The sequence below is a fragment of the Penicillium cataractarum genome (assembly GCF_028827025.1).
Source record: "Penicillium cataractarum strain IBT 29864 chromosome Unknown utg000004l, whole genome shotgun sequence".
In the NCBI taxonomy this organism is placed as follows: domain Eukaryota; kingdom Fungi; phylum Ascomycota; class Eurotiomycetes; order Eurotiales; family Aspergillaceae; genus Penicillium; species Penicillium cataractarum.
In genome coordinates this window covers 2,992,064-3,013,416 of record NW_026622740.1, presented here as the reverse complement: position 1 = coordinate 3,013,416, position 21,353 = coordinate 2,992,064, and the positions used below count along the sequence as shown (strand labels likewise).

Sequence of the window (21,353 nt, the reverse complement as noted above, 5' to 3'; positions counted from 1 at the left end):
ATGGCCCTAACTTCCACCCAAACGTCTTGTTACTACCTTAATACATGTCAATATACATAAACTTCAATTTCTAATCCTTTTGTCTGCATTTGCATGGCACATAGGTAGCTCTGATCTACTCTCGAATCCAATGACATCATAACTTCAAATCCTCCAAAGTCGCGCCTGTCGTTATGGCTTACGCGAAGCAATTAGCACATGAAACTTGCACAATTTTGATTTATAATCGTGTTTAGTGCCTACAGCCTTACACAGTGGTAAATGAGTAATAACCGGCCTTCGTAGTCGCGAACACGGGGTTAAGAGCGGAGATTGCGTATAGCCATTCGTCTTGACCTTGGCGTTACTAAAGCGCGGGATCGAACCTTAGTATAACAATCAACTCCCCACCTACAACTAACGCAAACGTAAAGCAGACGCCCAACAGACGGAATCCACTTATTGAAAAGCCATGGCATCTTACTTGATCACCGGCTCATCAAGAGGCCTTGGACTGGCACTCGTCTCCCGCCTAGCCTCCCTACCCGCCGCGCAGGTCGGCAAGGTCATCGCGACCGCGCGCCAGGACAACTCACCCCAACTCACGGAGATCGTGGAAGCCTCGTCTGGCAGAGTTGAACTGGTCAAAATGGATGTCACAAACAAGTCTAGCATCCAAGAAGTGGCCAAGTTGGTGGAGGGTAAGTTGCAGGGGAAGGGGCTTGACTATCTCATCAACAATGCCGGTCTAGCGGATTATGCTCCGGCTGGATTGGAGGGGATGTAACTATTGACATACGTTGTTGGAAGGGTTGATGCTAATGTTACTAGGGATAATTTGAATGAGCTTTTCCATACGAATGTCACATCCGTCCATAATGTCACGCAAGGCTTTCTACCTCTGCTGCGCAAGGGAGAGAAGAAAGTGGTTATCAACATGTGATTGACGCCTCCCTTCATCGGGGGAATGGAAGCTAATGGGGTACAGATCAACTACCCTGGGCTCCTTTGCAAAAGCCGAGGTCTACAGACTGTCTCCCACGCCCGCGTACAAGATCTCCAAAGCGGCATTGAACATGTTAACAATTCAATATGCCCAGCAATACGAGGCTGATGGATTTACGTTTGTTGCTATTAGTCCCGGTGTAAGTATTATCAAGAGCCCCTTCGCATCTGGAAATGAAATTGCATACTAACTTCTGCAGTGGCTGCGTACTGATCTTGGCAGCTCTCGAGCAGATCTGCCCGTAGAGACAGGAGCAGAGAAGGTTGTGGATATTGTGCAACAAATTGGGCCGCATCAAAATGGGAAGTTTCTCAATATTCATGTGCCAGGCTGGGAGAATGCACCGGGGAATAACCAGTATGATGGGGAGGAAGTAGGCTGGTAAGAAAAAGTACACGCCGGTGTCGTGTCGGTTGAACATTTGGCTGGCGACTGTCTGAAAGATTGTATGTATATATTGCCAAAAGATCTCATGATAGTCTGAAAATGAATCATCAACGCCATTATCCGAGCAAAGGCTAGGCTCATGATGTTTAGAAAGGCACTCGGACTAATGCTAAGACAGAAAGACTGAATGATCCACAACACGCTTCGGGTTAACGCTATCTTTGGACCTAAATCAAGTATTCTTTCTATGCAATTGTTCACAGCTTCGAGCTCAAGGCCTTGACGGCCTCTGGCGGAGTAAGAATGCTCCGCAATCTCTCCTCAACAAGCTCATAGGCACCGGGAAGCCAGTCATTTACTTTCCCCCCCAATATCATCAAAGCCAATGCCTCTCCACACAAGAGACAATTTGCCATCCCGTAACCATTGAAAGCAGCCGCGATCCATTCTCCCTCCCCACGTCGACCTGTCAACGCAGAAGAAAGCCGCCCTACTAATGGCAGTCCATCTGACGAGAACCCCATAATTCCACTCCATGAACTAACCAGCTTCCAAGAGGCCTCGTCCTCCTTCCCAAAGAACCGCGGGAGAACCGATTGCAGATGAGAAACGGAATGCGAAGCAACGAAACTATCATCCGCTGACACAGCTTCATCCATGCGCGTATTCTCGCCTCCGAAATAGAAATACCCCGTCTTGGCACTTTGACCGAGATAGTACAATCCGTATCCGTGACGTTTAGTATCTGGGTCAAATGTGGGTGGATAATGGAATCCCCACGACACGGATTTGCCTTGATTTGGGAGTGAAGTACCCGGATCTTGAACTGTCATAGTTCCCTTGAACGGATGAATACGTCCTCGTAAACTTGGGAGGAGATGCCCGCTATACCCGTTTGTGCAATATACCACGCTAGTCGCTCTCATTAGACCTCGAGACGTGTGTAGTGTATAAGGATAGACGGTCGTTATGGGTGTCAAGTTCTCCTCATCATGTTCGACAGACTCGACAGCCGTGTTGGCCTCGATGGTTAGTCGACCTGGGTATTTCTTCAAGAGAGCATCGAAAACTTTGGTGACCAGACGATATGGCCATACTGTACCGGCTGGAAGCAAAGCACCGCCAGAAGACCCATGGATTCCATAATCCTGTGATTATTATCAGAAGCCATATCAAATGTCAAGTTGCTTGCAGAGATATCTTACTTCGAGCACTGTATCAGCGTTTATAGTCTTATAAATCCCTCTCATGGAAGGATGATCCGCTTCCAGACGAGCGATACTCTTCCTAAAATCCTCAAACTTGCCATCCGTCATAAAAACACGCAACTTCTCGAGCCTCTGCATCTCAGTGGTCTCAACAGCATCATATTCCTCTATCAGGTCTTGCATCTTCTTCAAATTCCGGAGTGTAAATCTTGCAATCTTGCCAGCCATCTCAGGACCATGAACTTGGGCAAGATGCATATATTCTTCTCCTGCGTTAGCAGCCATCTGACCGCCATTACGTCCCGTCGCTCCAGAACAAAGTGTACGAGCCTCCAAGACAGTAACCGTTGCAGTCAGGTGGTTCTCTAACAGCGTCTTGGCGACCGAAAGGCCTGTGATGCCAGATCCAATGATCACATAGTCTCTTTCGCTGGGTAGGTTCTCCGATCGGACATTTGCAAGACGATGCGGAATATGTTGCCAGTATGATTGGGTTGGATTTGGGCGTGGAAGGCCTGGATCCGCTGTAACAAGGCGTGCTGTAGGAAGACGTCAGCCACATTCCTCGGTTTAAATGCCGTGGATGGAGTGCCGGTTCCAATGTCACGTCAATGTATTCGAGGTCCGGAGTTTTCGATCAACTTACCAAGCTCTTTTTCAGATGCCATAATGAATTGGGCGGGAAATATATGAAGTGCGAAGATACACGAATAAGCTTAGCAAAACATGTCTGGAGCTATAGGTTTCTTGAAGGTCTGTTGACTGGTTTAAATTGCTGAAGATTGTGCGGGGTTATGGTTGACATGATAACGCCTACGGGTAGAACTGCCTGGTTAGGAACTGTCCAGCCTCGGTTAGTGAGTGTGTATCTTTGTCGAGAATTGTTCATTTCAACACCGATAACTATAATTGAGTAGCTCCTAGTCTAAAACAGCTTTTCCAATTGGGACTCTTCCAAGCTTAATCCAACGTCTTCTTGCTCTATTTCCCCTTATTTAAAACAAAAATTCTTGGTCAGCGCTCCCATCAATAATAAGCGCTGCCTTAACCAGGCGTCTCTCGGCAAAATTGCCGCACACATTGATTGATGCATGCGCGGTATTGTGGCATGACGTTCTTTATGGTGAACTGGTAGTCCCTTGCATACAATATACGTATTGTTGCAATTACCCCAGATGCATATGCAGGCGCCTCTAGGCCCGAAAGACACTCACTTCTAACCTTATTTATCAACTGTATCGACATACTTTTGTCCTTTCATCCACCGATCATTTCAATAGAACTTGCTGTGAAGATCAAAAGTGCACAATCCCCAGGCTTTGGTATGCAATATGGCGTAGCTACATACCATACCATCTTGCATTCCGGGGGCAACACGCAGGACCAAGCTTTCGGAACGGATAGAGGAATGTAAGAGACATATTTTCCTTGCTAATGAATTCTGAAAGAAGCTGATGAGCATTTAATGTCGCTGATTTCCTCCGCAACCTGGCTTTGAGCTCGGCTTCATCGAAATCTACGATTTCAGAACTCAAAATGAGATTCTCCTCCGTTCTCCTGACTGTCTTCGCTCTGGTCGCATCTGGCCTAGCAGACAAGTCGTGCACTCCCAGTTTCGATTACTGCTCCGATATCCTGATCAAGTCTAAAGGTAATTCCCAGGCTTCGTCGCACTTCATGACGCCCTTTCATTAACCCATGCTAGGCTTCACCGAAGCGGATCTGAAGGATGTCTTGAAGGGCACCGACCTAGAGAACGAGGATGTCAAAAACGTCCTGTTCCACTGCACCAACCCCGGTATCGTTGGCCACCCCAAGCTTTGCAGCAGTGGATGCAAGGATTCGGCAACGGAGGGCAGCCACCAGTGTGATGGGTAAGCCTTGTCTCAAAGATGCCCCGCTCATATCTTAAGGTCTCGGAGCTGACGAGTTACACCGTCTAGCTAAATTGCACGCAGTGTGCGCATGATGTTTCTACTTGCATACATTATCGGACTAGTAAATGCTGTACCTACATCCAATGAGATAGCTATGGAGCCCAACATCCTTTCGATCTTTCAAGCCTTGTGCCGACTTTCTACATATTTAGTGATCTCGGAGATTTTGAGTAATTGCCGTGGCTGCGCCCTTCAGGGTCTTCCATGTGGCTGTGGGAGGGCGTTTACCCGATATCGGTCGACTTCCCCATCAGCTCTCGAGCCTCCAAACGATGGTGGATACGGTTCGGGTAAACAGAGTGCAAACCACCGAAGTATCGAATGTCTTAAATACTTTTTCGACGGAGCAGTCTTGTCTGGTCGCACTAATGCTCGGCAACTCATAGACCTTGGATATCGACCATTCATCTTCAGTGATTGAATTATCCAAAACTTTAATAACAACGGAGGTTGGCCGTTTTCCACAGCTGAAGATAGGATAAAGAAGAGTCAATCTTATTCTAGCCATCACCCGATTGGCGCATTCTTATCTGTGGAAAATCGCCAAGCCCACAAGCCCACGGCTTATCTGGGGGCGGGACGGTTATTAGGTGATGTATACTGTCTCCCCCGCAAGGACGCCGATAAGGCTCCGAGGTTGTATATGTTATATGTGATATTCCATTTCCCACGAGGTCGGTGCAAAAAAAAAGCAACTATCATACAAATTTTGGAACCATGGCGGACTCTGAAGCGCCTTCCAAGCCCCATGCGGTCACAACTATCGCGAGCGTCCAGATCGACCCTCGGGCGGAACGAGCGTTGGTCTGGAAATTCGATCTTCGTCTGCTTCCTGTCCTGGCAATTATGTACTTGTTCAACAGTCTCGACAAGTCGAACCTGGGAAATGCAAAGACGGCCGGTCTTGAAGGTAAGCCATCTCGTTCCGCTGTACATCACCATAGTATCTTACATTGTCCTCCAAAGATACCCTTCACCTCAAGGGAAACCAGTACAATTTGATTCTCAGTATTTTCTTCGTTCCATACGTCCTCACCGCACCATTCCTCGGCCTCCTCGGCAAGAAGTTCGGACCTAACATTGTGCTCCCATGCATGATGCTCACTTTCGGTATCTGCACTATTCTCGTGGTCGCTGCGTACAACTTCAGCGGTCTTTTCGCTATCCGCTGGTTCTTGGGTATGGCGGAGAGTGCATTCTTCCCTCTGGTCATCTACTACCAGACCACGTAAGTTGGCACTCAATAACTGTTCTCTTGCCAGCAAAGACTGATTACCTTTACAGTTTCTACCGTCGAGGTGAACTAGCCCGCCGTCTGGCTATCTTCTACGCTGCTCAAAGTATCGCCTCCGCTTTCTCTGGCCTCCTAGCCTTCGGTGTCTTCCGCATCCACACCGGCCCTCTGGCATCATGGCGTTATCTATTCCTGATCGAGGGTTGCGGAACCGTCCTTTTCGCCCTCTTCGCTCTGTGGTACCTCCCCAAGTCAGCATCGGAGGCCACTTTCTTGACACCAGAGGAGAAGGAACTCGCATACCTCCGCCTGCAGATCGACAGTTCATCCGTCGTGGACGAGAAGCTGAATATCCGGGACGCTTTCCGCATCTTCAAGCACTGGACTAGCTGGGCTATTCTAGCTATTCAGATCTGTCTCGGTGTGCCTCTGCAAGGAGTTCAGCTCTTCCTTCCCGTCATTATCAAGCGTCTTGGATACAGCACCGTCAAGACCAATCTCTACACCGTGGCACCTAACGTTTCCGGTGCCGCGATGCTGCTCATTCTCGCTTTCTGCAGTGACTGGACTAGATGGCGCTTCCCCTTTATCGCACTGGGCTTCCTGTTCACTTTCATTGGATTCATCATCTACGCTGCGATCGACGTTGAGCGGGACTTGAGCATTGCCTACTTTGCTACGTTTATGATGGTTTGGTAAGTTCTACCTCGATCTTCCCATCTGAATTTCCACTAACAAACAATTTCAGGGGTACATCCGCGCCTTCCGTTCTCCTCGACTCTTGGTACAACAACAACATTGCCAACGAGGGACGACGTGTCGTGCTTACCAGTATCGCCGTCCCAGTCGCCAATCTCATGGGAGTTGTCAGCTCCAACATCTTCCGCACCCAGGATGCACCCAAGTATTTCCCTGCGCTGATTACTACCGCTGCCTTTGGTGGTACTGGTATTCTGTTGACTCTGGCTCTTGGTCTGTGGATGATGTTCGATAACAAGCAGAGAGATCGGAGACAAGGCGTCCATGTCAAGGCAATGGATATTCCGACGGAGAACCTGAATGAGGGTCCTGCGAGTGATGATTTCAGGTGGTTCTACTAGTTAGAATAGACCCGGTATATGAATTTAATGATAATGATCGAATTTTCGAGTACTTGTGAATATTGTTTTGCGATGATAGATGCCCTGATATATATAACCGGAGTATACCCGTGCACTATAAAATAACCGCTTTATATGATAAGCATTTCATAGGTCAAATCTCCTCATAGTTATTCATATGAAACTATACACAATAACCTCGTACTTCCCTTCATCTCTAAGTAGTAGATATAGTAGCTCCGACCATCTAAAAGTTGTCTCCGCTTATGGAGTGCACTCTACAGTATCCACCCGTGATCCATGGACCTTGTAGCTCAGATTTCCTTTTCATCAGATTGTGCAGTCGCACTTAAAACTAAAGTCGCACCAACTTCACATCGATTGGGCTTATGGTCTAGGGGTATGATACTCCCTTCGCATTGGATGGCATCTGCTTCCGATATGAGCTTGGGAGTGGTCCGGGGTTCAATTCCCCGTGAGTCCACATCTTTTTGTTTTTCCCGCACATGGGAGGGAAACACAAGTATGCCCTTCTTGATTAGGAGAGATCCCCGAATTATTTTTATTATTCTTAGTTTCTAGGAAGAAAAGGAAAACTGTGCTCATGGACTTCAGAAGATTTTGATTTAGGCGCAGAATTGGGTATCTATGTTGATTGAGAAAGATTGCAAACAAGAGACTGGGTCGTGACCATCGATTCGCCTCACGGACGCCCATCAGACGCCTCCGCGACAACGAAATCCATCACAGACGAATATTCCTGACTGCTCAAAGTTCCCACTGATGGCTGAGGGAATTTGCAAAGATGAGCCGCCGTATTGTGCGACCGGAGTTCCCAGGCGCCACGACCAAGACCATCAATGCTGTGTACAATATAGGTTGTGAGTGTTATTTCGTGACGGGAGAGTGCAACCTTCATCTTCTTGTGTTTTTCAGGGTTGGCATTAGGCAGGACAAGCTCCCCAAGGTGAGGGTACACTGCATCCCAGTTTTGCTCCTTTGAGGCAACCGCATTAGGGCCGTTTTGAAAAGCGGGTAGCGTCTTGGATGAAATTGTTGAGACCACATCGAGAAGCAGAAGATGTGTAATCGCCGTTTCAACCTCGTCCTTCAATCCCATGCGACCAGGTGAATTGAGATCTGGAACAGCCGGCAGTTTCACAGAAACGTCATAGTGGGTGCCAAAGGGTGGGGATGACAGGTTGGTTCGAACGGTGACGGTGAATGAGCCACGAGATGTGAGAAGTTTCCCGCTGAAAACAGACTCGATCGGTCGAAGGAACCTTTCGACCAGCGCTTCGAGAGAAGCCGGTGGTGGCGACGTTGGTGACAGCTTCCAGCTAGCGTATGTGTTCGAAGTCCACTCAGGCATGTCCAAACCGGCAGATCGCAAGACCGAGTAGATATCTGTAAACAACGATTCTAGCCACCTGACGTGTGATAGATGCTGCATGTAAGCCAAAGCAGGACGGAGAAGATGGTATTCTGGCGTTGCAGGTCTTGTCATTGTCAAAGGACGGGGGAGCTGAGTTCTTCGACGTAAGTTTTGACGATGAGCAAAACAGAGTAGAATCCGGATCGCATGGGCTAGCCCGTCTGCAAGCCGGCTATCACGTTGCCCCTGATCCTGTTCGAGAGCAACACCATGTGTATCGGCATCCACTAGATCCAGCAGAATTTCTATATCCTCAGAGACGGGGATGCGAATGAGATTTTGACGAGTAGTCACGCTACAATTCGCCATAGACCTAGCTTCTCGGACCAATTCATGGAATAGCTCTTCTTCGAAAACCGAGTCGCGTGCCTGGAGGATGCGATGCTCAATTGGATCTGCATCACTGAGGCCACTTCCAGACGGCTGTGAGCTCACAAAGACCTGATCTCCTTGTTTTACCCGGACCCGGACATGACGCGCCCCCGTGGGGAGCAGTCCTTTGTCCAGGATTAAACTTCCATCCTTTGCTCGTCGGAGAGAAGCGAGTCCGCGGTCGCGGAAAATAGGTGTAGCTGTTGTACAATGGTTAGAGATATGCAAACCATGAGACGCATGACATAACTCTTCATACCTTCCATGAATCCGTACTGCACAGCTAGTGCTTGTCTCTCTCGTGGATGTCTGCAGACCTTCCATCCATTATCCTTGACGGCAAGCACCTCATTCCAATACCGAGTCTCCGATTCGATCTCGCCATTTAGTCTGGTGGCAGCACTCAACAGCTTGTTCGAGGCGGCATTGAAGTTCTGGATGCGCCACCCTCTCGACACCGTCGATATGTCTTTAATTGCCGATTCTGATCTCGGAGGAGGATTGACCATGTCGGAATCGAGGGAACCAAGAGGCGCGAGTTGTTTGAGCAAAGGAGACATGGATGTTTCGGCCTGGCGCGGCGCATGTTTCGAGAGTAGCAGGGAAATAAAATCAAGGGCGAGCATGGTTTCTTGGTGCGATTTTCTGTTGAGACAATTTGTTAGCAAAACTTCTTTGAAAGTCTCTCCCATCGGGCGAATATGACTGACATGGCGAATTGGGTGATCTCATGGCGTCGCTTGTAAAGTTGCTCACGACGTTCAGTCGGGTCAAGTTCTCCAGCCTCTGCTTCGGCCTCGTCCATTTCTTCGTCCAGCTGTGCGCCATGGCGTTTCTCCTCCTCGGCGATCTTGGCTTGCAGAATTTCCTCATTCACCTCACGGAAGGAACCCCACTGGTTGTTGATCTGGGCGATCTCGACGGGGAGGGTGTCCGGGCGCTCATTTTGTTCCGGAGGCGGGCGCAGGGGGAGAGTGAAAGATTCGACCATGGTGGTGACGGACCATGCAGTTGAATATTCAGGGAGATGTGAGGGTTATTGTGTGTGGTTTGCAATGGAAAGGGCGAACGAGAAGCTCGGAGGACGGGGAAGGCATCGACATGTCACGTGCACCGAGGGGAGCTAAAGTGGGTCTTCATCAATTTGGAGAAGATCTCTTGTCATCTCTCCTTGGGATATGAAGGAATGATGATCCAATCAGGATCCAATACATTGTTTATGCAAGTATTTGAATTTGGACTTTCATTGTCTTCTGACAGAATGACCTTATGCTGGGAGTATATTCTCGCTTGTGCAGGAACCACCGCACCCAAGCACGGCCACCATCATCACTGTCTAGCTTTGACAAAATCAACCAAATCGAAAAAGCTCTTCTTATAAAATCTCTCCTGAGTCTCCGAATCCACCCCCTGTATACCAAAATGACTCGGCTGTCCAAATTCCCAATTATCAATGAAGCTCCACGCCAAAGCACCCATAACATGTACCCCGTCCTCGTGGATGGCACGGAGGACCTCGGACATGTATGAAAGGTAGTACACGCTTCGAGACGAGTCAAACCGCTGATCCGAGAGCTCTTTTTTTGATTCTTCCCAGACAGGGAATCCAAATTCGGAGACTAGCACGGGAGATTGGAATGTATTCCACAAATAGGACAGGTATTCGCGGAAATATGTTGGTGTGATGTAGACGTATGATTCTTGGGATTTGTTAGTATATGAAGCTCAGAGGGCCAAAAAGGGGAGAACAACTGTTTGTTTACTCACCAGATCTGTAGCCAATATTCCACCCATACACATTCTTGGTCTCCTGTTTAACACAGTATGGGAAAAGCGAATTAGAACTAGATGTATTCGCTGCACAGGCACTGATCCCCTCATCTGCCGGTGAAACGACCGTAGCCGTATACGGATCAATAGCAAAGAAATCTGCTGTTTGGCTAATATATTTTAGTTCCGTCTTGTTTAAGGCTTTGGCACCAGATAGAGTGTGCAAAATGGAATCGGGGTATTGTTTGCCAAGAAAGATCGGATTGGCAAAGAAGGCAAGTTGCATCTCGTTGAATCGATTAGCAGCCTGAACGTGACTGGCATTCTTTGGGTTCTTGGGCACGCCAAAGTTATCGTTGAGTTTGAGGCTCATCTTTCCAGTAGCTTTCAACTCCTCGTGGTAGAAACGATATACCTGAGCATGCGCGTGTATAACATTATCGACACCTTTAAAGTTAAATGCGTAGAGCAGTGGCTCGTTGAATGTGATCCAGATGGGAACTCTATCGGCGAAGTTTGCTAGGAGGATCTTTCCGTAATTGACGAAAGCATCAACGAAAGTCTCATTCTGATACCCAGCATTCACATTTCCGATATCAGGATGTCGGGCTGCAGAAATTAGATCGTGCCAAAAGGGCATTATTCGGGGGTATAAGTGTGCATACCGATACTGTCGCTGGCGACAAAGATAAGAGGGCTATCGAAGTGAAGCATAGTCACGACAGGCTGCATCCCAGCATCGAGAACGGTGTTGATCAGATCATTGTAATGATCGATAGCTTGTTTATTGACTGGAGTACCAGGCAGGACGAAAGGCAGAATGCGGGTCCACGGAATACTGAAACTGTAGTATTCCACACCCATAGCCGTCAGGCGCTCAATATCTTGCTTATAGTAAAAGTAATTCTCGTCGGTGACATAGTCTTTTGGGGTATCGGCTGGGGCTATTTTCTCAAGGAGCGATGGCGAGCGTCCTTCAAGGGCAACCGCGCCTTCAATCTGAGCAGCGCTGCCGGCTACACCGAAAATAAAGTCGTCGGGAAAGTTGTAACAGTCCGTCGGGCCAAAATAATCACGAGGTGGCAGGACTAGTTCACTAGTTGGGACTGGCGTAGGGCTGACGGTAGTTGAAAAGATCCCGGTCGTAGTCTGTGTAAAGTTTAGCACCTAGAGCACGAGAGGAACTAGATTTGAATACTGACGTAGTTTTGCAAATCAGCGCCTAACCACATAGAAGACCATGCAGCTTGACCGTAGGGATCATTGTGATCTGTTGCACTAATGACCGTTTCCCCAGGAAGCCAGTTGCCCCAAGTTGATGTAGCCACAGTCGTCTTCAGGTGTTTAGCGGCATCCTTGTATACCGGGCCGTAGGTCTTTGTAGTCGTTGGTGAAGGAATGGAAGTTGCATAGCGAACTGTCTCCTCCAGCGAATATGAAAACGACTTAAAATGATAGCTTGTTGAAGTAGTAGATTTTGTGCACTGGGGACGAGCAGTATACCCCGTCGTCGTGAGGTAAATCTCCTGAGCCTGCGTAGCGACCGCAAGACCTAGAGCTACACTGAAAGTGATTCGCATGATTTCGAGCCGCTGATGAAATTCAAACCATCCCTCTTACCTCTCAGAATTGACAGGACGTCATTCTTAAGTATTCTACAACTAACTTATGTACATTCACCTTGTGTCATCAGGCCCCACACCCCCGCAAAATCAATTCCTCACCTGCGGGTAATTATCGGATGCTGGCCATCGTACTTCGTATAAGCTAATATTGAGTCTCGTAATTCGTAAACTTAGACCCCTTTGGCATGGTGCTGGACTAAACTGCTAGACTAATGCAATAATAAAATCGCTCTGATGCGGGGTGCGTGTAAAAGAAGGTGTAGATCGTCAGCTCCCGCCTGTTGGTTGCATTGTCTGGTAGCATGACTGACAGCCAAGATCCGCAACCGGACGAACAGGAAAACCTCACCACGAGGCCAGTGAGACACCCCTAGGAAAAGAGCCGAGGTTATTGGACGTATATTTAGGAAAGGAAAATAATACGAAAGGGGTCTACATTGAAGCAGAATTAGCGTCGGCGCAGTAGGACCACCAAATCTCCTAGGAGTCGTTGTTGGCATTCCTTTTCCGCCGAGTATTTCTTTTAAAATAAAATTAACATTTGCATAAAATCTTAACTCCTAGTCCAGTCTAAAAAGGTGTACATCATTGTTTAAAGATGCGAAGTCTCCTTACCCTTGGCAGCCATCATCTGTCCGATGCGCGCATCAACCTTGCTAAACATCGCAATCACAGCCTGCCTCAAGCCCGCAGGAATAGCCTCAATAGTCTCCGAGACATTCTCAACCCACTGCTTTCTCTCAGTCTCATCAAAGACTCTATTCCACAGCTCTCGGGGCTGGACGTAATCTTCGTCATCGACTGCAATCTCGTTCTTACCCAAGAATGCAAATCGTTCGATGGGCTCGGTGTGTCGCACATCCGAGGTCACCTGGCTGGGGACACCAGGGCTCAAGGAACTGCGCACATAGTTTGGATCGCCGCCATAATTGCGGGTGTGCACACCCATGCCGTCTCTCTCATATGGAGCGTAAACGGGGCAGATGGCGCGATTCGACGGGAGTTGTGTGTAGTTTATTCCGAGTCGGTATCGCTGGGCGTCGGGGTAGGCAAACATGCGAGCTTGCAGCACTGTTCCAACAATGTCAGTATAGCCATCGTGAAAGCTCATTCGAGGTTGACTCACTAGGGTCGGGCGTCATCGCAATGCCTGGCACCATGTTGGAAGGTGAGAATGCTGCCTGTTCAATTTCGGCAAAGTAGTTCTCGGGCTGAACGGTCTCGTTAGTAAAAGAGCTATCTTGATGTCATACATGGTATATCCTTACGTTCTTGTTGAGAGTCATCTTGCCAACCTCGATCAAGGGGAAATCCTTGTGAGACCAGACCTTGGTGATGTCAAACAGACCGCGGCCGAACGTCTCAGCCTGCTCCGGCTCCATAACTTGAACATATAGCTTCCAGACAGGGAACTGCTTGCGAGAAATAGCGCACCACAGGTCCTGGTTATGGAAGTCGGGATTAACTCCAGCCATGCGAGTTGCATCTTCCTTCGAAAAATGGGTGATTTCGTCGACAGGTCGGAAGTGGAATTTGCAGTAGCGGAATCGGCCCTCGTCCGTCACCATCTTGAATGTATGCACGCCAAAACCGGTGACTCGACGAATGGAATCGGGAATACCCCGCGAGCCGAAAAGATGCATCAAAGCGTGGACACTTTCGGGTTGGTTCACATGGAAGTCCCAGAACTGGAGAGTTCCGTTAGTAGACGTAATGAAGTAGAAATCACCAGATGAGACTTACCATAGTCCAATCGGGACGGTTAGTCGAAGGGTGTCTCTTGTGACTCCTGTTCAACGAGGGGAAGCGAATGGGATCGCGGACAAAGAAGACCGGCTGATTTGCGTTAGTATGCCAGTTATAGGTGCAAACTGAAGAGACAGAACTCACAATATGGTTTCCCACAATGTCATGATTACCTTCTTCGGTGAAGAATTTGACAGAGAAGCCTCGCACATCCCGAACGGTATCTGCGCTACCCTTTTCACCACCGGTCGTACTAAGGCGGAACAGGACTGGAGTCTTCTTGCCGACTCCATTCATAAACTTGGCCGAGGTGAGCGAGGAGATATCGTTGGTTACTTCAAACTCGCCCCAGGCACCGGCTGCCTTAGCATGAACAACTCTACAAAACCCAGTAAGTAAATGATAGGCATCGAAAGATATCAGATGTCTACACACCTCTCGGGGATGCGCTCCCGGTTGAAATGCGTGAGGGTCTCGATGAGAAGAGTATCTCCTAGAGTAGTGAGACCACCACCGCCCAAGGTAGGCAAGGTGATGCTTGTGGATGGGTCGATGACGGGCTGGCCTTGGAGGATGTTAGATAAGGAACAATAATTGCTCAAAGGTAGTTCAACACCTTACCTTCGGCCAAAGTGAAATGAGGACTGGGCATTAGGAAGTTTTTGCTTTTCAATTCCTTTAAGAATGTGTGATATCGGGTTGACGCATAAATTTGGGGACTGAAGAGGGTTTTATATCTTGATCTATGTCGTCCTCACCCTTATCGCATACATGGCAGGCAAGGAAAACGATCCGAATTAAAGCCGACCTTGATACGTTTGATCAACACTACTAGAGTGATGCATGAGGCAATACTATGATAAGCCTATCTGAGACGATAGGCGTTCAAAGTATGAACAAAAACCCCTCATACAGATATCCGTAGGATCTGTATAGTGCCGGTCTAACCGTGTTCCTATTTCGTAGTCACCATGAGCTCCTTCGGGGCATTGTGGAGATTGGGGGTGGATCTCCAGTATTCTGGAGCCTTGTGATATCATTTCTCAGTGAAGGTCATGACCTTTTTTAGAGATTAACGAAGTTGACCCCAGGGCAAAAGGATCTTACCTGCAGGAGTCTAGATCGCCGAGTTTCCGCCGCCGAGTCAACTCCGAGTTCCAGCCACAGTCCAGGATTCTGTGGCTGTCCGTAATATGGCGTTTGTGATTGGCCAGTTGTGCCACTCGATTGGGAGAAAGTGGAGACGAATTGGAGATTTCTTCTCCGCTTTCTGGCAGCCCCTCACGAGGGGGAAAGACACGTCCAATCAGCCAATCAATCACCCATCAGTCACGAATCAGTCAAGAGTCAGTCAAAATGCAGTCAAAATGCGGTCACCGCCTTTCCTTTTCATTCGCAAAGTCTCTCTTCGGCCCGTCGGGCACATTACTACATCCATCACTGTCATTGGTCGCCCTATTTTACGTCAGACCCGCTACTGCATCCAGTAATACTACCAACTCGAGTATAGCTACAGATCCTGCGATGTTTTCGAGACGGAGAAATCAATCATCTCCAACGTCAACACTGTTTCTGACGCCGGACTTTGTTCGGCGCCATCACGATGACTTCCGGATCCCGGCAAGAGCGCTATACCTGAACATGATATCAACTTCAAACTGTCCAAAGGTATAAAGCTGACTGCCTTTTCCAGCTATAGATGTTTTCCTCCCCATCAACAATTCCAAAGACATTGGAACAATATCAGAATCACCTTCGATTAATCATTCTCCTTCAAAACATCAACCACCACCACCATCACCATGGCTATGGTTTCTAACGGCTCCGAGTACGACTTCATCATCGTAGGCGGTGGTACTGCTGGCAATGCCGTCGCCGGTCGCCTCGCTGAAAACCCCAACGTTCGCATCCTGGTTGTGGAGGCGGGTATCCCCAACCCCGACCAGATCGATGAGATCACTACCCCCTCCAAGGCTTTCAACCTTCGTGGAAGCAAGTACGATTGGGCCTACAAGACCACCATGATCAAGCGTGACGACTACGAGCGAATTGAGAAGCCCAACACCCGTGGCAAAGCTCTCGGTGGCAGCTCCTGTGCCAACTACTTCACCTGGATTCCCGGCTCCAAGCCCACCTTTGATGACTGGGAAGACTTTGGCGGACGTGACTGGACTTGGGACAATTGTGTGGACTACCTCCGCAAATGTGCTACCTATCACGATGATGAGAAGCTCTACCCCACTGAGCTGAGTAAGATCGGAACCGGCGGTCCTTTGCAAATCTCTCATGCCGAGCTGGTCCCCGAGATGCAGCCATTCCGTGATGCCCTTACCCAGGCTTGGGTCTCCAAGGGTGAAGTTCTCACTGAGGATATCTACTCTGGTGAGATGCGAGGCTTGACCCACTGTGTCGATACTATCTACAAGGGTGAGCGCCAGGGCAGTTTCCTGTACCTGAAGAACAAGCCCAACGTGACCATCCTGTACGGTGTTCAGTCCAAGAGCTTGATCATCGATCCCGTTACCAAGGTCTGCTCTGGTGTTACCGTCATCAGCGAGGCATCCAACACTGAGATCAGTGTTTATGCCAGCCGCGAGGTCATCGTGTCTCAGGGTGTGTTTGAGACCCCCAAGCTCCTCATGCTCAGCGGTGTCGGTCCCGCTGATGAGCTCGCCAAACACGGAATCGCCCCCGTCGTCGACTCTCCCCACGTTGGCCAGCATCTTCTGGACCATCCTATCGTGCCGTTCGTCCTTCAGATCAAGGATGGCTTCGGTCTCGATGACCACCTGCTCCGCGCTGGTCCTTTGAACGATTCTGCCGTTGCTGCCTACAAGCGCGACAAGTCTGGTCCCGTTGGCTCTGGTCTGCTGGAGCTGGTCGGATTCCCCCGTATCGATGAGCGCCTGGAGAAGTATCCTGCCTATCGCGAGGCCAAGGCTGCCAACGGCGGTCTGGATCCCTTCGGACCCGCTGGCCAGCCTCACTTCGAGCTGGACTTTGTTGGTATCTTCAGCACTGCCTTCCAGTGGCACTACCCCCTTCCCGAGAAGGGCAACTACATGACCGTCATTGTTGATCTGCTCCGCCCCCTGTCCGAGGGTGAGGTCACCCTGAACAGCGCGAACCCCCAGGTCCAGCCAAACATCAACCTCAACTTCTTCGCCAATGACCTGGATATTCTGGCTATGCGCGAGGGTGTGCGCTGGACCTACGACGTTCTGACCAAGGGTGCCGGCTTCAAGGACATCGTCCTTGGCGAGTACCCCTGGAAGATGCCCCTGCACTCCGATGATGAGATGAAGCGAGCTGTTCTGGACCGCAGCCAGACTGGATTCCGTAAGTACCATCTTTCATCCTTAATTCTCTCAAAACATCACTAACATACTCTCAAGACCCTTGCGGTACCGCCCGTCTCTCGAAGAGCATCCACCAGGGTGTCGTTGACTCGAAGCTCCGTGTCCACGGAATCCGCAACCTGAGAATCGCTGATGCTTCCGTTATCCCAGTCATTCCTGACTGCCGTATCCAGAACTCTGTCTACATGATTGGTGAAAAGGTGAGACACAAAACACTCCTACTAAAAATTGATATCAATATCTGACGATTATTCTAGGGTGCGGATATCATCAAGGCTGCGCACAAGGATCTCTACGAGGCCCAGGGCGTTCCCTACTTTGTCTCTAGCAGATTGTAGATTGTCCAACATGGAGAGAGCCCAGACATACTGAGCTAGAGGTGTGAACATTGTACTTTCTATTGTTCTTGTTATTGCTCTTTATTTTGAGATTTTTATATAGATTGAATAAATTTCCTTGCGTTCAAAGTCGATGAGTAACTGATAAAGTAATCTGGCATAAGCTGACCCCTCTTACGAGTCGAACAACTCCCTCACCGATTGATCAATAAAACATTTCGATGCTTTCCATCACTCCTCCCAATTAAAATTAATCACAATCCTCCCCGCAACCTGCCCCTTGCGAAGCTTCTCAACCGCCTCCGGCAGTCGATTTAGTGGATAAACTTCACTAATCTGCCTCAGCATCCCACGCCGCGCAAAATCCAACGCCGCCGCAGTATCCCTCCGACTACCCACCAAGGTCCCCTTAATACTAAGATTCTTAAAAACATACTCACAAGGATCCGTCCCCAAAGTCACCGACCCGACCGCAGGCAACCCAATACACATCACCATAGATCCCACCCGATCACCCACGAACGAAACCGCCGTCTTATACGCAGCAGGGGCCGTCACAAAGACACCGTGAACCCCGATTCCATCCGCGACCTTGATAACAGCCTTAGCAGGATCTTGTTCTTCTTTGAAATCGATGAATGCTTCTGCGCCCATTTTCAGTGATAAATCGCGTTTTTCACTGCCCGTGTCCACGACGATAGGGCGCATGCCCATTGCTTTGGCTAGTTGTACACCCTGGATACCGACACCACCACCGCCACCTGGGAATACCACCCAAGATCCTGCTTTGAGATTGGACTCAAGGAGCGACCGGTAAATCGTGCTTGCGCTGCACATAATCGGCGCGGCGATTTCATCGGGGACACCATCCGGAATGGGCGAGGCATATCGTGCAGGAGAAACCAGGTATTGCTGGTATGTGCCTGGATCTGAGTGTGAGACCTCATCGTGAAACTAACGTTTCATCAGATAATCCAACTCACCAGCAGTCATCAAGCCCGTATGAATAGCCGTCCTGCAGTACGTCTCCTTATCATCGCAGCACAAATGGCAAGAACCGCATGTATCAGTGAGCGGCTTGATACCAGCTCTATCACCGAGCTTGAAGTTCTTCACATTGGCGCCGACTTTGACGACAACGCCGGCACCTTCGTGACCCGGGGATCGAACGCCGAAGGTCGACATGGGTGGTGAACCCAGATCACCCTGCATCATATGGATATCCGAGGAGCAGAGGCCCGTGAAGTTAAGTCGAATCAAGACATCGTCGGGTCCTGGATAATGGCGAATTTGAGCAGTTAGTTACGGCTGCAAGATCGGATTGTGTACTGTATACCTGGTTCGGGAACTGGTACCGTTTGTACCTCGACATGGAAGTTTGGGCCTTCATTGACGACGACGCCTGCTTTGCAGTGGGTGGGGATTTCATATTGCTGCGTCTCTGGTACTGAACCCATGGTGAATTCTTGAGTAAGGCTTTGGATGCTTCATCACCCTTGCACGAAGACATGGATGTATATGTATCCTCGACCATTGAGATAGCCGGCCAGACACCGAGGAACGCGGCTGCGGAAAACCCCCGCCACACCAGCAACCCCTCTTTATGATGGAATCTTAATATCATGGTGCCGTTGCTGGTATGGTTCCCCTCCTCGTCGGGCGGAAAATGTGGGGAAGGGTAATCCCGTATATCCGATGTTTTTACCCTCAGGGCCGGCAATGTTCCGTTGTTGGTAGTTCGTAGTATTAATCGAGTGGACAGTCAACGAGATATAGTAGTTGAGAAGAAAATGAGATTCAAAATCCGGTATATATCAAATCCTGCCATTATTCACAAAACTCCATTCCACGCCAAACCCAATGAAACAAAACCCAAAATCTAACGCCAGTACATAGAACAAAGAAAGTTGAAAGAAAATAAGTATATCTAGTCCCAGATCAACCAGCCACATGATCCACCGAGAGTAGCCATCATCATGACAGTCAAGATACCTGCACCGGCTCTGTCTGCAGTGGTAATCTTGTACGATAGAGCCTTCGGCTTTGGCTCCGGGACTGTCCCTCCAGCATTAGGATTTCCCTTGCTAGTGCCACCATTGTCGCTGGTTACAGGCGGAGCAACGCGAGTGATGAGGTTGGCCTGGACAACCTCAAGAGCTGCCATCTGCTGACCGAAATCCTTGGTATGATCCCATTGTTGATCAGTCCATTTCAAGCCACAGGTAGTCCCCAAAGCTCCTCCTGTGCAGGTTTTGGCAGCAGCTTGCGCAGATGCCTTCAACTTGGGCATAATCTGGTCAAAAGTGAACGGGGCCATTTGAGTGGTGGCGGCCATCCATCGCGAGAGATAGCCCTTGAATGAACGTTGATCGACCATGCAGGTATTGACCGTTTCGCAGGCACGCTCATACATCACGTTCTGCGGCGTCTTGGCGAAGAATATCTCGGATGAGTCGAGGATCTTTTGCACGCGTTCTTTCCACTTGGGGTCCTCGGTCTGTCAAAAGTTAATTTCACTCATCCAATACTAACGGAGCTAGATGGCACTTACCACATTGTACATGTTTGCTGCGCCGAGCAAGAAAACCCCATTGTTGTAGGTCCACTCAATCTTGTTCATTTCTTTGCAGTCGGTCAAATCACTCGCTCCATCCCAGAAGTGATAATCTTCGGTCATGAAACCGACGTCGGAAATCCAGTCCCACGCCTTCTCTGCCCAATCGGAATACGTTTGGTTTCCGGTATATTTCGCAAGGCGTGAAGCGAGGTTGAAGAAACCACCTGTTGAGATGGTGTTTTTGTAGTTGTATCCGTTGTTCCACGTAAAAATCTGCCAGCGCAGTCCACCTCCACAAGTAGAAGGGTCCCATCGTGGGGCCTGCGTATTAAAGACAGCCTGAGCCATCTCCAGCCATTGGGGCTTGCCGTCTGGAGGATTGGGAAAGTTTCGCTCGGCAGCCGACATTGCCGCAAATCCCCAAAAGGCTTGGTCATCGTTTCCCTCGGTCTTCGATTGATTGTTGGGCATAAACGCGGCATTGTCGCCCGCTTGCCAAAGCAAGCCTTGCATGGTAATATCGTTGTAAGTGTCGTCCCCGGTGTAGAACCAGTAATCAACCAAGACATTGAACATTGCACCCGCCTCCCACCAGTAGTATGGATCTGGCAAGTTACCTGGATTGTCGCCAGGGTTCATACCAGTATAGTAGGTCATCATGTTGGTCGCAATATCCTTGGCTGCTTTCTTGATCGAGTCTGTTGCCGGTCAGCTTCCCATTCGTAAGTGTCTGGCAGGATGTTCTCACCTGCGTCTTCGACATCCAGATCAACAGCACCGACATATCCTAGTCCTGCTAGGCCAATTGTCAAGAGACCCGCCCATGAAGGGTGAGTCGAGTGGCCGGCCACTCTCATTATGTCTTTTGCGATCGATTAAGAGCCCGAAAGGCTCGAGTTAACTCTGGCGAATGGACCGGTGATTCGGCCTCAATTCAAGCTTTCCAGCAGAGAGAAGATTCTGCCGGCGAGGAAACTGTTGTAAAGACTCGATTCACGCCGTGGTTCACGGCGATCTAGCTTCTTCATGCGAACGCGCAAAGAAGAGGATGAGAAGGAAGGAAAGAAAGAAAGAAAGAAAGAAAGAAAGAAAGAGCGCAACGTCAGTAACCATGAGGGGAAGCCGCGCGAGAGGGTCGCGTGTGGATCAAACGATCACATTCCGTAGATACTAGGAGTGCTGGCATGGTAACAGCACTTCCATCCCTCGAATCATCGTGGCACCCTTGCCCAGGAGAAAAGGACCCCTGGGCCATACGGCTGACCGCACAAGGAGGTCGCCAGCGAAAGCATTGTCTCCA

The 21,353-nt window shown here is 49.3% G+C and overlaps 10 protein-coding genes across 10 annotated transcripts; 4 read left to right on the top strand and 6 right to left on the bottom strand.

Moving 5' to 3' along the window:
- Positions 1-451: 451 nt before the first annotated feature.
- N7496_005596 (uncharacterized protein) lies at positions 452-1,370 on the top strand (the record flags this gene model as incomplete). Its single annotated transcript, XM_056698525.1, has 4 exons — positions 452-762; positions 811-918; positions 968-1,124; positions 1,185-1,370. 4 exons carry the CDS (start codon positions 452-454, stop codon positions 1,368-1,370), a joined length of 762 nt encoding a protein of 253 aa, XP_056557050.1.
- Positions 1,371-1,629: 259 nt separating this feature from the next.
- On the bottom strand, positions 1,630-3,248 carry N7496_005595 (NAD(P)/FAD-dependent oxidoreductase; the record flags this gene model as incomplete). The annotated part of the gene is made up of 3 exons (XM_056698524.1): positions 1,630-2,520; positions 2,578-3,119; positions 3,227-3,248. The coding sequence occupies 3 exons, from the start codon at positions 3,246-3,248 to the stop codon at positions 1,630-1,632; spliced, it is 1,455 nt and encodes a 484-aa protein (XP_056557049.1).
- Positions 3,249-4,116: 868 nt separating this feature from the next.
- Positions 4,117-4,458, top strand: N7496_005594 (uncharacterized protein; the record flags this gene model as incomplete). The annotated part of the gene is made up of 2 exons (XM_056698523.1): positions 4,117-4,231; positions 4,286-4,458. The coding sequence occupies 2 exons, from the start codon at positions 4,117-4,119 to the stop codon at positions 4,456-4,458; spliced, it is 288 nt and encodes a 95-aa protein (XP_056557048.1).
- Positions 4,459-5,234: 776 nt separating this feature from the next.
- N7496_005593 (putative MFS transporter) lies at positions 5,235-6,851 on the top strand (the record flags this gene model as incomplete). The annotated part of the gene is made up of 4 exons (XM_056698522.1): positions 5,235-5,427; positions 5,484-5,745; positions 5,802-6,446; positions 6,500-6,851. The coding sequence occupies 4 exons, from the start codon at positions 5,235-5,237 to the stop codon at positions 6,849-6,851; spliced, it is 1,452 nt and encodes a 483-aa protein (XP_056557047.1).
- Positions 6,852-7,554: 703 nt separating this feature from the next.
- Positions 7,555-9,649, bottom strand: N7496_005592 (mediator of RNA polymerase II transcription subunit 17; the record flags this gene model as incomplete). The annotated part of the gene is made up of 3 exons (XM_056698521.1): positions 7,555-8,858; positions 8,918-9,303; positions 9,369-9,649. The coding sequence occupies 3 exons, from the start codon at positions 9,647-9,649 to the stop codon at positions 7,555-7,557; spliced, it is 1,971 nt and encodes a 656-aa protein (XP_056557046.1).
- A 338-nt stretch (positions 9,650-9,987) lies between these two features.
- On the bottom strand, positions 9,988-12,008 carry N7496_005591 (glycoside hydrolase family 1 protein; the record flags this gene model as incomplete). The annotated part of the gene is made up of 4 exons (XM_056698520.1): positions 9,988-10,358; positions 10,426-11,037; positions 11,094-11,577; positions 11,631-12,008. 4 exons carry the CDS (start codon positions 12,006-12,008, stop codon positions 9,988-9,990), a joined length of 1,845 nt encoding a protein of 614 aa, XP_056557045.1.
- A 637-nt stretch (positions 12,009-12,645) lies between these two features.
- Positions 12,646-14,451, bottom strand: N7496_005590 (catalase; the record flags this gene model as incomplete). The annotated part of the gene is made up of 7 exons (XM_056698519.1): positions 12,646-13,124; positions 13,180-13,264; positions 13,322-13,741; positions 13,797-13,889; positions 13,944-14,178; positions 14,235-14,364; positions 14,421-14,451. The coding sequence occupies 7 exons, from the start codon at positions 14,449-14,451 to the stop codon at positions 12,646-12,648; spliced, it is 1,473 nt and encodes a 490-aa protein (XP_056557044.1).
- A 1,150-nt stretch (positions 14,452-15,601) lies between these two features.
- Positions 15,602-17,496, top strand: N7496_005589 (GMC family oxidoreductase; the record flags this gene model as incomplete). The annotated part of the gene is made up of 3 exons (XM_056698518.1): positions 15,602-17,138; positions 17,195-17,358; positions 17,416-17,496. The coding sequence occupies 3 exons, from the start codon at positions 15,602-15,604 to the stop codon at positions 17,494-17,496; spliced, it is 1,782 nt and encodes a 593-aa protein (XP_056557043.1).
- Positions 17,497-17,727: 231 nt separating this feature from the next.
- Positions 17,728-18,953, bottom strand: N7496_005588 (zinc-dependent alcohol dehydrogenase; the record flags this gene model as incomplete). Its single annotated transcript, XM_056698517.1, has 3 exons — positions 17,728-18,419; positions 18,480-18,770; positions 18,833-18,953. The coding sequence occupies 3 exons, from the start codon at positions 18,951-18,953 to the stop codon at positions 17,728-17,730; spliced, it is 1,104 nt and encodes a 367-aa protein (XP_056557042.1).
- Positions 18,954-19,423: 470 nt separating this feature from the next.
- On the bottom strand, positions 19,424-20,910 carry N7496_005587 (glycoside hydrolase family 76 protein; the record flags this gene model as incomplete). Its single annotated transcript, XM_056698516.1, has 3 exons — positions 19,424-19,993; positions 20,048-20,751; positions 20,802-20,910. The coding sequence occupies 3 exons, from the start codon at positions 20,908-20,910 to the stop codon at positions 19,424-19,426; spliced, it is 1,383 nt and encodes a 460-aa protein (XP_056557041.1).
- Positions 20,911-21,353: the final 443 nt, after the last annotated feature.